At 41.1% G+C, this 12,904-nt stretch overlaps 1 protein-coding gene across 4 annotated transcripts in view; it reads left to right on the forward strand.

The window, feature by feature from the left end:
- The window catches only part of DERA (deoxyribose-phosphate aldolase), a 45,245-nt gene that overhangs the window by 29,665 nt on the left and 2,676 nt on the right, over positions 1 to 12,904 (forward strand). For all 4 annotated transcript variants that reach the window (XR_010027638.1, XR_010027639.1, XR_010027640.1 and 1 more), the window contains exons 7-8: positions 7,779 to 7,891; positions 11,159 to 11,308. Coding sequence is in view for 1 of the 4 variants with exons in the window: in XM_063155647.1 (XP_063011717.1) it covers positions 7,779 to 7,891; positions 11,159 to 11,308 (263 nt within the window). In the remaining 3 variants the exon portion in view is untranslated. The remainder of the gene's footprint in view (positions 1 to 7,778; positions 7,892 to 11,158; positions 11,309 to 12,904) is intronic.

The following is a 12,904-nucleotide window of genomic DNA, read 5'->3' on the forward strand; positions in this document are numbered from 1 at the left end:
TTGGAAGCATTGCAGAACAACCCTACTGACAGTAGTGAACACATCTGGAAGTTCTCATGTACACTGCAGCCTGCACATGTGGGCTTTTGCAGTTTTGCTGCGTGCCAAATTATCAAGGTGGAGAAGGGAAAAGGAAACACTCTGAGGGGCAAAATTTCTTGGAAAGTGGCAACTTTAAATAAGATTGAAACCCTTTAAAAACAAGCATTGTGATGTTTTACATGTATAGGTAAGGCCATCCAGGGCGTTTTAAGGCCCTTGGATATTTGTTGCACCAGGAGAATCCAGGAAGTCCATGATAAAATCTATGTGTTTGCAACTTGTTGGTGTTGAAGGTGTTCAAGTGTCATAAAAAATAAGCTAAAAATGCCTCACATTTTCCTGGTAATTATGTGGTCACCAAAGTGGAATATTCATCCCTCAAGAAACCCTCAAGAAATCTGTTCTGCCTGATTTGTAAAAGCCAGGTGGGAACAAACAGGTCACACATGAGTCTGGTGAGATCTGGCTCCTTATATTTTTTTTGGTTTTCAGGCAAAGCCAGAAGCCAAAACATTGACCCTTCCAATTGCTCAAGGAAAAGACCTTTGATCCTGGAAATTCCCCTGGTAGTGGAGCCTTCAGCTGTTGTGGGGGACATGGGGAAGAGGGGCTGGTGCTGCTGTTTGCCCTCTGCATGACAAAGGAGCTGCATGCTGGATGGATTCTGACTGCAGCATTAAGACATGGACTTTTAAATCTCAAAAATCAATCCTGCCTTTCTCTGGGTTAGCGTAGGAACAGAATCTTAAACTGCTTTAAACATCAAGTGTTGAAAAACACTCAAAATGACATTGAAGTGTCATGATTTTGGCTGCATTATGGATGGTGGATTTTTTAAAATCTTTAACATTCATAGCACCTTCTTGATAAAGTAGACTGATTTTCTACTTGCTTTATTCAGTGTGGAGTATTTCCAAATTGATTTTAAACAGCTATTTCTTCAATTTGAGTAATTTTGTTACAAGCTAATAGACAATACGTAAATGTACCTGAGCTTTAATATTAACATGTTTGTTTCAAAGTTGTTATCAACGTTAAAAAGCACAAAGCTAAATGTGGTTGCTAAAACATGGAATGCAATATGCCACATAGTGCTGTGATTCTAAGCCATCATGCATATTTATTATTTTCTTCCAAATTGCACTGCTATTACTGGTAGATAAATCAGAGGTTTAGCCTCAGTCTTTAATATGTCATGTGCAGGACAACATTTTGAGAGGCTGAGATGTATTGATCCAAAACCAAGAATGCCAAGAGGGAAAAAGGCTGACCTGGACCAGTGCTGTTTTAATGATATCACAGTTTCAGCTAGTTTATCATTGTTTAGGTTAATTTAAGTGTGAACAAGGAAATGATGCAATGAATTCCAGTGCTGGTAAAGGAAGCTTAAAGGGGAAGATTTTTAAATCAAGTTTCTCCTACAGCATTTTGGTTTTTCACCCATCCTAGCCAGAGCATGTGGCTCAGTGCTGAGAGTGCTTGCATTCAGTCTGAAAGGAGAGGCCAAGCTTTATGTTTCTTCTTCAGTAACTGCTGGAGGAGTGGATGGATTTGGGAATTTGGGGCCAGAGCTGTGCCACCAGCATTGCCTCCTGCCCTGGGTGCACCATGCTAGAGAGGGAGGTTTCTACTGATGTCTCTTGTATTTTGAGTCTTGCTCAAAATCAGGGGTGTGGCAAAAATACCCCACAGAATGGCTTGTAGGGGAAATCAGCACTGCAACTGGGTAAGCTGTTTTTTCCCAGTGATAGTAAGGTTAGGATCAGTTGTTGGGATTCCTTGATTTATCTCTTCTTTCTGCCTTTGGCTTGTCATGTGTCATTAGGCAAACTGCTTCAGCAGCTCCAGTAGTGCCATCTGCAAAAAGAAATAAGGTTAATGTAGGTCATATACTGAGTGCAGTATGTGGCAAACCCTTTTAAAGAAGAAAAAATGGGATCCTGGTAAATAAACATGAGATTTAACAATACAGGGATTCCTTAAACTTCCTTGTTGTCCCATAACAAGTCACTCCTGCTGCTTCCTCTTTGGAGAGGAAGAGGAATGGCTGTTCCAGCAGCATAGAATTCCTGAACTCCTGCCCCCTGGCATCTCCCAGCCCTGGCAGGGATTCCATCTGTCCTCTGTACCTGTAGCATGTGTCAATTATTTATCTCCTCTTCCTCCATGCCACACAGGGATTGGATTGGATTGGAAGGAATGCTCTAAAAATAGCTAGTGCCTATGCTGTTCAGCTGGGCAACAGAAGGTGGCATGGCTTTTCCTGCTGAACCTTCTAAAGAAACATTTTAAATGAGCACACAAGAAACTAATACTAATTAATAATGGTATTCTGTGGAGACCTGTGGTGGAGGCTGCAACAGTGCATTAGCAAGCCATGCATAATTCAGCAAGGCTGAATTCTTTCAGACATCATCTGCAGGGAATTTTGCACAAGTATGGACTTGATAATTTGTCCCTTTGTGTGCATATGTAAGTGTTCCTGAGGGCATCGTTTGGCCTGCAGAGCCCCTGTTACTGGAGGTGCTGTTCAAGAAAGGGAGCATCCATTCTGAGTCTTAGAAACCAAGCTGGGATGATAGGATGGGTTTTCAGAAGGTTGTCCTCCTTGTAAACAGATACTAAACATGGACCCCTGTAATGGGATTTTTACTTTTTTTCTCCTCTGTGCAGGCACTTTTTGGAAAAGAGTTGCAAAAAACGGGCAGTTCTCAACAGACCAAGTTATAAACCAGCATTTTTCAATGGCAGCTGAGGCACAGGCGTGTGAAAAGATGCATTGGCACCTAACCAAGTGGTCTGGCAGTGTAGCCTCATGTCATGGAGCTAAATCTACCTGCTGAGCTGCTGCTAGAGTGAGTTGTCAGAGCTTTGTGTTCTCTTCTCCTGCATGGCAAAGTTAAGCTAAAGGGGGAATGTATTTTATCTTTTTGCTGGAGCAGGATAAAGACGTGTAAGTGGGACTATTAAGGATGAGGACATGTAAGTGGGACAATTAAGGATGACTCAACTGACAAGAATTAGCTGCTACATTAGCCTTTTATATCTTGCCCTGCCTCTTATTTTCAGAGGGTTGTTAACCTGGTCACCCCTAGTAAGGCTAATTTGTGTGTGAATCTGGAGACCCTTAGTTTGGGTGCTCATAAAATAGAAAGATGACTTGCTAATGGGACTTCCTGCACATTTGATAGGATACTATTTTGTCATTGCTGCCTTGTCAGCAGAAACAGCAGGTGGGTTTGCAGAATGCCACTTTTTGCCACCAGTCCTGGAAGGATTTGTGTTCTCCCTGTGCCACTGCATATTGTTATGACTCAGTTGCAGCAATGAAGATGTATTTGTGCTCATTGCAAATACTTACAGAGTAGCAGGGCATAATTGTCCCTCTGCAAGCATCTCTCTCTAAACTATTGTTTCAAACTGCCAGCCACATCTTTGTTCTTTATTAAGACTAAGGCAGCAACACAGAGTCTGTAGGTATCAGGAGATAATCATTCCCCAAGGGCATTCAAAACACTTCACAACCAAAAGGTTGTGATTACTCCACAATTGCTATACTGCTTATTATTCCTTATTGCTTAATTATGGAATCAGAGTGTATTTCCTGGATGCTGTCATCTGAATAAGATTCTCCACTTCTCATGCTCTGCTTCAGTGGGCTGGAAATCTCTGTAGATGCACAGGATAGCCATAGGGCAAGCCAGTTCTGAAAGCTCTGCTGACCTTTTGGGAGACCATAAACAGGGCTGTGTATCTAGAATAGAAGAAATATAATGGATTTTCCCTGAAGTGAATGGCCTGTTTGTGTGGAACCCACAACCTTGGTGTTCCTGCACCATGTTCTACCCAGCTGAACTCATCCCATCTCCCTGGTTCAGTGAGTCTCACATGACTTGCTGCCTTTAAAGGAAATGTACTCTTGTGGCTTCACGCTGGAAGATAAAAGTAGAAAGTGTGGTCTTTTCCAGGCCTAGAAATCCACCCTGAATAACTGATTTTGTGAAATCTTGGATTTAATGCTTCATTGAATCACGAAATCTACTCTAAGGAAGGGGAAAGCCATTCAGTGTGTATTTTAGCCTTAGCCTTGATTTTTTTGAGTGTATCAATTCACAGGAAGATGAGAAGATGGGTGATAAAACTCAGGTTTCTAAATCATCACCTAAATTTCCTGGTGAAACTCCTTCTGAACTTAATTCCTTAAACTTGTTTAAATTCCTTAAACTATTTCTTATTCAAGTTTTTGGAAACTTGAATAAGAAATAGACTGGATGAAACTACCTTATTACCACAAGGTTAGCATAAAGTTTGCTTAATGAGATGCCTTTTATGTCAGCACTTGATTTTTTAAATGCCCCTTTTCATTGCTGAAATCCAAACATTAACAGCACCTTCCATTGTGGCTCTCTGTGCTAGTGTGGGTCCTCTGTCTTGTGCAAGAGGCTGCCTGCAGTCCTGCTGGCAAGCTCTTGTGCCATAAAAAGAATTTGTTCAGCAAATAAAAATGTATTGTTTTCATTGTTAGAGGATGCTACTTAATTGGCTGTATGTTTGTCTAATAATCACATCTAAAGCTGATTATTCTCATAATAGCCTTAAGATATTATTTAAAAATAAATATATAAATGCACAACTTTTGTACTAATACTAGTTTTTAATCTCTTCTTGTTTCTATGAAGTCTGAATGAGATTTTCAAAATTGAATAATAATTTGATCCGTTAATCTTTTGAAGCTAGTAATTTTATTTTCCCCTCTTTGCAGTCTCTGAGGCTCGCAAATGAATAGAGCTTCATTACTGGAGTCTGCATTTAATAACCATTATCCATTATCTTGTAATTAAGACTCCCTGTAACGAATCATGAGGACAATGCAAAAATACATAGTACATTTCTTTAATGAACTGGAAAATGTTCATCTTGTTCTATTTAGTAATGAGTTGCTGAATAGTCGTTAAATCCACTGGAGAATAGAACTAGATGGATTTTGAAGACTATCTTGAGTTTGTGGTTAATCTATTAGAATTAAAATTTCATCTTCTATTTTTATCAACAGCTGATTAGAAGTCATTCTGTTTGACCAAATTGATTAGAGGACCATATACAAGGGCAGCTGTTGTTTAATGAAAGTTTTTAATGAAACTGTACCATAGAGACTTGTAATTATAAGACTTATAAAAGCTTTGACTTACCTTATAGCAGAAAAAAATGAGAAGTATTGCACTGAAGGACTTTAAGTGCTACATTTCGAAAGGGAAATTAAAAATATAATTTGGTGATGTTGAAGTTACACTTGCACTGCTCCTTGTTTTAATGCGACTATCAGATGTCCGTGGTGTCTCTCTGGAAGGGAGCAGCTCTGAAATGTGCAAGTCAATTGTCTCTCCTGTGTGCCCCATTCTCTGCAAAGCCCTATCAACTATTAATTGCCTCTTTTGCATGTTGCACTTTCTGTGGAGTTGGGACCTTTCCTGAAAATTGCTGTTTCTCTCCAGAATGGGAGCTGTCACAGGAGGGTGCAATTGAATCACCATGGGGTGACATGGTGCCTGGTCAGGAAGCCTACAGAGAAAACTGTGTGTTCTCAGAAACCCCAGAGTTGGTGGTGCCATTTGGTTGTGTGTTCTCATAAACCCCAGAGTTGGTGGTGCCATTTGGTTGTGTGTTCTCATAAACCCCAGAGTTGGTGGTGCCATTTGGTTGTGTGTTCTCAGAAACCTCAGAGTTGGTGGTGTCATTTGATTGTGTGTTCTCAGAAACCCCAGAGTTGGTGGTGCCATTTGGTTGTGTGTTCTCATAAACCCCAAAGCTGGTGGTGCCTTTTGGTTGTGTGTTCTCATAAACCCCAGAGTTGGTGGTGCCATTTGATTGTGTGTTCTCATAAACCTCAAAGTTGGTGGTGCCATTTGATTGTGTGTTCTCAGAAACCCCAGAGTTGGTGGTGCCATTTGGTTGTGTGTTCTCATAAACCCCAAAGCTGGTGGTGCCTTTTGGTTGTGTGTTCTCAAAACCCAAAAGTTGGTGGTGCCATTTGGTTGTGTGTTCTCATAAACCCCAGAGTTGGTGGTGCCATTTGGTTGTGTGTTCTCATAAACCCCAGAGTTGGTGGTGCCATTTGGTTGTGTGTTCTCAGAAACCTCAGAGTTGGTGGTGCCATTTGGTTGTGTGTTCTCAAAACCCCAGAGCTGGTGGTGCCATTTGGTTGTGTGTTCTCATAAACCCCAGAGTTGGTGGTGCCATTTGATTGTGTGTTCTCATAAACCCCAGAGCTGGTGGTGTCATTTGATTGTGTGTTCTCAGAAACCCCAGAGTTGGTGGTGCCATTTGGTTGTGTGTTCTCATAAACCCCAGAGTTGGTGGTGCCTTTTGGTTGTGTGTTCTCAAAACCCAAAAGTTGGTGGTGCCATTTGGTTGTGTGTTCTCATAAACCCCAGAGTTGGTGGTGCCATTTGGTTGTGTGTTCTCAAAACCCCAGAGTTGGTGGTGCCATTTGGTTGTGTGTTCTCATAAACCCCAAAGCTGGTGGTGCCTTTTGGTTGTGTGTTCTCAGAAACCTCAGAGTTGGTGGTGCCATTTGGTTGTGTGTTCTCATAAACCCCAGAGTTGCTGGTGACATTTGGTTGTGTGTTCTCAAAACCCCAGAGTTGGTGGTGCCTTTTGGTTGTGTTAAAGCCAGAGGAGCACGCCTGGCTTTGTGCTGCCTTGCCCCCAGCTGTGTGCCCATCTGCTGTGCCACCAGGGGGGCTCTCCCTGCGCTGTGCTGCAGCTCACACCACGTAGTCAAGGCAACTCCTTGCTTGGAGCCAGTGCTGAAACTTCCCTTCCCTCCTCCAGGGGATGTTGTAGAGGCATCATCGTTCACATAAGAGGCAAAACGGACCCCAAGCCAAATTTGAAGTGGAAGCAGATGCAGTTCCAATTGACTTAAGTGGATGATGCGCTACTACATGATGTTTGAATTATCCCTCTTCTTCTCCCAATTACTTTTGATAATTAATGATCCCACAGTACACCTTTTCTAAGAAGTAGGTTCCTAGGGGTGAAGTGCGTCCTAATGAAATTAAAGAAGTTTTGTCATTGTGTTCTGTCAATGCTGGATCATGCCTTGCAAGGCACATTATATTTTTTGTTAGTTTCTTAGCTTTTTGTTACATTGTGCTTCAGGATTTCTTTCAAGCCAAGGCAGAGCAGCAAGAATACACAAGAATGTTACACAACTTTTAAGGTAGGCAGTGGAGAATATTACTCACCAGTGAAGAAACAGGAAAAAATAAGCCAAGGCTAACTCTTGTTCTTTAAAGAACACAGATGTTTTGACCTTGTTGCTGCATTAAATCAGACCGTGGATTTAAGTACAGTAACTTGCAATGTTACAATTGCTAAATGCATAAAAGAGGAGTTTTCCCTTGGTTTACAGTGCTGCACAGCTGGTTTAGTAAACACATGAGATATCTTCCCTTCTCTTAAAAACAGCTGCAGGAGATACAATAGCAGACTGTCAGACATGAGACCGAGTAGAAGCGAAGTTAAATGAAAAAAACCTGATGCAAATAATTTCTATTCTCAAAGATCCTTGTGGAAATACTAAAATGTTGATTTATGTACACCACAGGGACATATGTGTAAAGGAATGCTTCAGAATTGCTGTGAAGCAGGAGGGCATCTTTGAGGCTGTGAACCTGTATGTGCAGAGGGACCCTTGTTCTAAAACTGTTACAAAACATTTTATTTCCTTTCAGGTTCTGATTTTATAAAGACATCTACAGGAAAGGAGGTGGAAAACGCGACCTTTCCCGCTGGCATAGTCATGATGAGAGCCATTAAGGAGTACTACTGGCAAACTGGCTACAAGGTAGGTCTCATTTCCTCTGTAAAAATTAACCAAAGAAATAAGAATGTAATAGGATTGATTTGCTAATATTAGTATTTTTTTTTTTACTTTTGTGTTTCCTGCCTTGAAGAACTGTAGAACTGTGATTTCATTCCATAAAATCTCATGCAATCAAAGCCGTCCCTGCTGCATCTGAATTTGAATTTTATCATCATTTAGGTGGTCATGTCCATTAATAACAGGGCTGATAGTGGCTGACATGCTCCCAAAAACATCAGCAGAGCTATACAAATGTAGAGCCATCGAGTCTGTCCAATGTACACATTGTGGGTTTATCCTTTGCTCTAAGCCATAAAAACCCCTTCTAACTAACACACCCTTTGCCTCCTTGCTTAGCCAGTAAGACTGGCTCAGCAATTCTTTTCTTCTATATCAAAACTTGCTTCCATCTCTATTCCTTCATCAGGCTCTTCATTCAGAAATCTTTCTGCCAAGCACACACATCTGTGAGACTTTTTTGTCAAACTTTCATCCTTCCCAACAGTTCCCACTCCTTTTCCCTCCTGCCTCTTTCTGTGCCACACAATAATTGGAGCGGCTCCAATGGTCTTGTTTTTGTGGGAGCACCATCCAGTGATGTCCCTGGGACCAGCAACTCCCCTGGGCACCAGTGCTGGGTGCCACAAGCTGCATTAGCCCAGCTTTGTCCCCATAATTGGATATAAATGTTGAATTCACCTTTTGCTTTCAAAGGAGGCATTCACGGTATGAAATGTGTTATTAAGAGTAAGTGCTTGTGTCCCTGTGCATGTGTGTGCCAGTGAATTAGATGTAAACTGACTTCATGCACTTTTATTAACTGAAGACAATATTATCAGTGGCAAGAAATTTCTAAATGGTTTCTTTAACAAACTAATTTTGCTGCTGTAGGGATGCTTTCTAGCAAGGCGTTGCCTGGGAAAAGCAGGTTAATGCAGAAATTAAACTTCTTCAAGGAAAGGAACAAGTTGCAGAGTAACATTTATTGACTGATAAGCTGTGGTGGTGATATGAAAAGTGTGCAATATAATGGGAAATAATCTTTTCCTGTCATTATTGAAGGACATACATAAATTGGTTTTTCTGTTGGGAAAACCCCCAATCCAGAAAAACTTATTACTTTTAATAATGTAAGGTGAAGAGAAAATTCTTGAGGAGATGAACTTATTAAGCAAAATAATGAAATACTGTGAAACAGCAGGAAAGTGGTAGCTGGACTTTGTACTGCTCTTGAATTAAATTCCAACCCCCCTCCCTTTTTACGTTTTTATGGCAGCCAGATGTGCTGTTTGGAAAGCTGGTAAATGGAGGAGAGGACAGGCTTGTCTTTGTCAGCTTTTTTGCAAAGAAAAGAGCTTTCAGAATCTGCTGAAAGGGGAAGGAGTTCTGAATGATGGTTTTAATTCTCTTATTAACTCTGTTTCACTTGTTTTTGCCACAGATTATCTCTAAGAAACGTCGTATTTCTAGGAAGAAATCTAAATACAAATTTCATTAGAATTTCTCTTCCTGGGGGAAAAGCACATTCCAACTGTTTTTGTTTATTATCTAGAAGATGCTTTTCCAGTTGCTGGGCTTTAAATTCTTTTTGGAAGTCTAACATTAACAGATGTATGCATACCCTCACACATCTATTTGTCCATCCACAAAACCACCGTTTTCGTGGCTTGGATTTATCAAGCTTTTCCTGCTTTTGTTCCTTTTAATCTTATTGGAAATATGCCATTATCACAATGCTCCAGCACGAGAGAAGGATTTACTCTGTGTTTGTGGGTCCTGAAATCACTGTATAAAAAGATTACCAAACACATTTTAAAAAAGATACTTTCTGATTCCATTATTATGTCCATAAGGCACAAAGAAATTCTCAGTGCAGTGAGGTCTTGGGAGCTTGAATACAAAAACAAAATGATAATTCTTCCAGAATGTAAAGGCAGAAGGAAACATAGGAAGAATCAATGTGTGGTTGAGATTTACCTCTTTTTTATACAGGAAGAATTTTTCCTGAATCCCCTTGCTTTTCAAGAGTTTAGTTACCTGCTACAGGCCAACATTTTTGCATTTTTGATGAGGGGTTTGATAGCCGAGTCTCACAAGCTCTGTCTTGTGTTTAAACGGCACATAACCAAAGGACTGGCATTAGGGATGCATGCCAAGTGCACAGCAGGTCCATCATGGGATTCCAGGCATGTTTTACCTCAAAAATAAGTTTTACTTGGGGTTTTGTGCCTTTGCAGATGTGGCAGTTCACCTTCAGATATGACCCACATCCAACACAGAGGGACTGAAAGCACACCCAGCCTGTGGTGGGGGACAGACCTTTCAATTTTTGATAAAGACAGACATAATTTAACTCCCATTTGGAAAATTTTAGTGAAAATCAAACCTCTGGTAGGTTTGAATGCACAGCCAAATCATGTGTAACTGTGCTGCACAGGCTTTTCATAAAACACAGCCAGTTCTCACTGCTGCCCATGAGCCAGCCACCTCACATGCAGCATCTTTAGAGTTGTGCTATTGTTGTATATTTATTGTTCTGTGTTTGGAGTTGTGATATAGAAGAATAATATATGTGTAAATTAACAATTGCTGAGCCAATCTTGCTGGGCAACTAAGGAAACAAGTGTTAAGTCAAGTTGGAAAGAGGTTTGATGACTTAGAGCAAAGGATAAGCTGACCACAAACAAAAAGATGTCTTTACCAAGCAGAAAGATACCACAGGCAAACAAGACATGCCAATATGGCAGGTTGAAAAAGATGTAAGAATTTTCAACTGCAAGAAAACTGAAAAACAACTTCAAGCTTAAACTGTAACATACTAACTCATGTGATTGGATAGTATTAGCCATAATATGGTAATGATAGTAGTTATGATAGGCTATAGGTAAAAGTAAAGGTATAGATTAGTTCTTGATGCTCAGCAAAGAAAAGTATATAATGCAATGTAACCAGAATTAAGAGGGTCTTCAGGCTTGGCTGCAGCTGGAAATGACTGCTGTAGGCACAGGCTCTCACCCATGACCCTGGACTGCTGTAACCTCTTGGATCCAATAAACTGCATTTTGAAGAGCCACCTGAGGTCCTGCATGTCTCTCCAGGCTCTTACTCAGGTCCTTCCTAGGTAGAGCTGTTACATCACAGGCACTTTGAGACTGCAGCTCTACAAACATTGACTGCTCTTCTAGGCTTGCTGATGGATGAAAATGTGTATTCAACTTTTTTTTTTTTTTTTTTCCTCTCTCTCTAAAGGTTGGATTTAAACCTGCAGGAGGCATTAGGACAGCCAAGGAAGCAATTACCTGGCTCATGCTGGTGAAGGAGGAGCTGGGAGTGGAGTGGCTGACCCCAGAGCTCTTCCGCCTGGGTGCCAGTAGTTTGCTGGGAGACATTGAGCAGCAGGTTGGTTGTTGGCGGCTCCACAACTCATGAAGAACAAAAGCAATCATTCCAAAAGTGCTGGCTTACTGCTTCTGCAGAAATGGAACATCCCTCTAATTCATTATTAGTGACAGGTTCACTTCCAGCTCAGTGTTTATTCAAGTTTGAGCTGTCCTTACAGACAGCTGGGGCTCTGATGTTGGGGCAGCTGATCATGGTCTAGGCCATGTTTGAAGTGTAAAATTTTACAAAATTTGGGCCAAAAGGGCTCAGTTTGTGCATGTACAGAGTCTTTTCAAATGCATGGCTATTGATGCTGGGAGCCCCTGAGGCCAGGAATAATGTGCTCTGAGTCCATGATTCAGAACAATTGCTTTATTAAAACTATACTATATTACGCTAATACTATATTAAATTACATACTAAAGAATATTATACTAAAGAAAGACCTGTGACTGTCTGAGACAGTCAGGACACAGCTTTGAGTGATTGGCTACTCACTCAAAACAACTTTCAGCTGTGTCCAATTAGCCAAATCACTTTGGGTAAACGATCTCCATAACACATTCCACTTGTGCAAAACAACAGGAGCACTGAATAGAGATCAGAATTGTTTTCTCTTCTTCTCTCTGTGCTTCTCACTGCCTTCCCCAGGAAAAGTCCTGGGAGAGAGAGCATTATATCTCTCTCAGTTCAGAGAATGTGAATGCCACACCTGGCAGTGTTCTGCTCTTCACTCCCAGCTGTGGCTGAGCCTCACAGACCCCTGTGTCACTGTGCCACAACTCTTCATAGTCTGTTTCCATCCTGTGGAGAAAGTCACATCTCATCCTACATATGGGTGCTGCTGACAGAGAATTTTTACATGTTGAAGAAATTCCCAGTGAGAAGAAAGATTCTGACCTGTCTATCCATGATCTACATCAGTGGCACAGGGTATCAGCCCCAAAGGATGCAGTGTAATTGGGAGCAGTGTAGTGTCATTGGAACTTCCAAAATATGAAGGCTTTTGGTCCTGACTTCCATGTTCATTAAACCCAGGAGAGGAGGTGATATTACCTTTAACCAAGAAAAATATCTGAGAGTCATTATCCTGTTGCTGCTGCTGAGAAAACATGAGGTATAGGGGCTTTGGGGGAGGACAAAACCACCAGCCTTTTCCCTTTCCTCACATTTCCTAGCAATTAAAATACTGACATGTTTTAAGAAATGTTCTAAGAACAGCTTAGAGATGTCAGGTCTCATTCATGACTGCTGAAAACCCCTGGCTCACTCCTGCAATGAGAATAATATTGTCTTGCTCCCTCTGCCTCACTCTTGACCTAAAATTATGTCCCTGGTTATGAGAGAGCAGCATGAGCTTTCTCTTTGCCACTGCCATCACTGCTGGGTGTTAGGACACAGCCACTGATTGTGTTGCACCATTTGCTCTGATTCCCTAAGGGTTTTATCATTTATCTGCCAGGAATTGCACAAATGCCCCAGCCATGACCAAAGCTCTTGCTGTTCTGTGCTGTCTAAAAACATGGAAGATAAAATGTCCCAGTCATTATATTCAATAAAACAAACATACTGAAAGAGTCAGAACCAGATGCTAGAGGAAAGCATTGGCTTCTA

Source organism: Melospiza melodia, chromosome 4 (genome assembly GCF_035770615.1).
Source record: "Melospiza melodia melodia isolate bMelMel2 chromosome 4, bMelMel2.pri, whole genome shotgun sequence".
Classification (NCBI taxonomy): Eukaryota; Metazoa; Chordata; class Aves; order Passeriformes; family Passerellidae; genus Melospiza; species Melospiza melodia.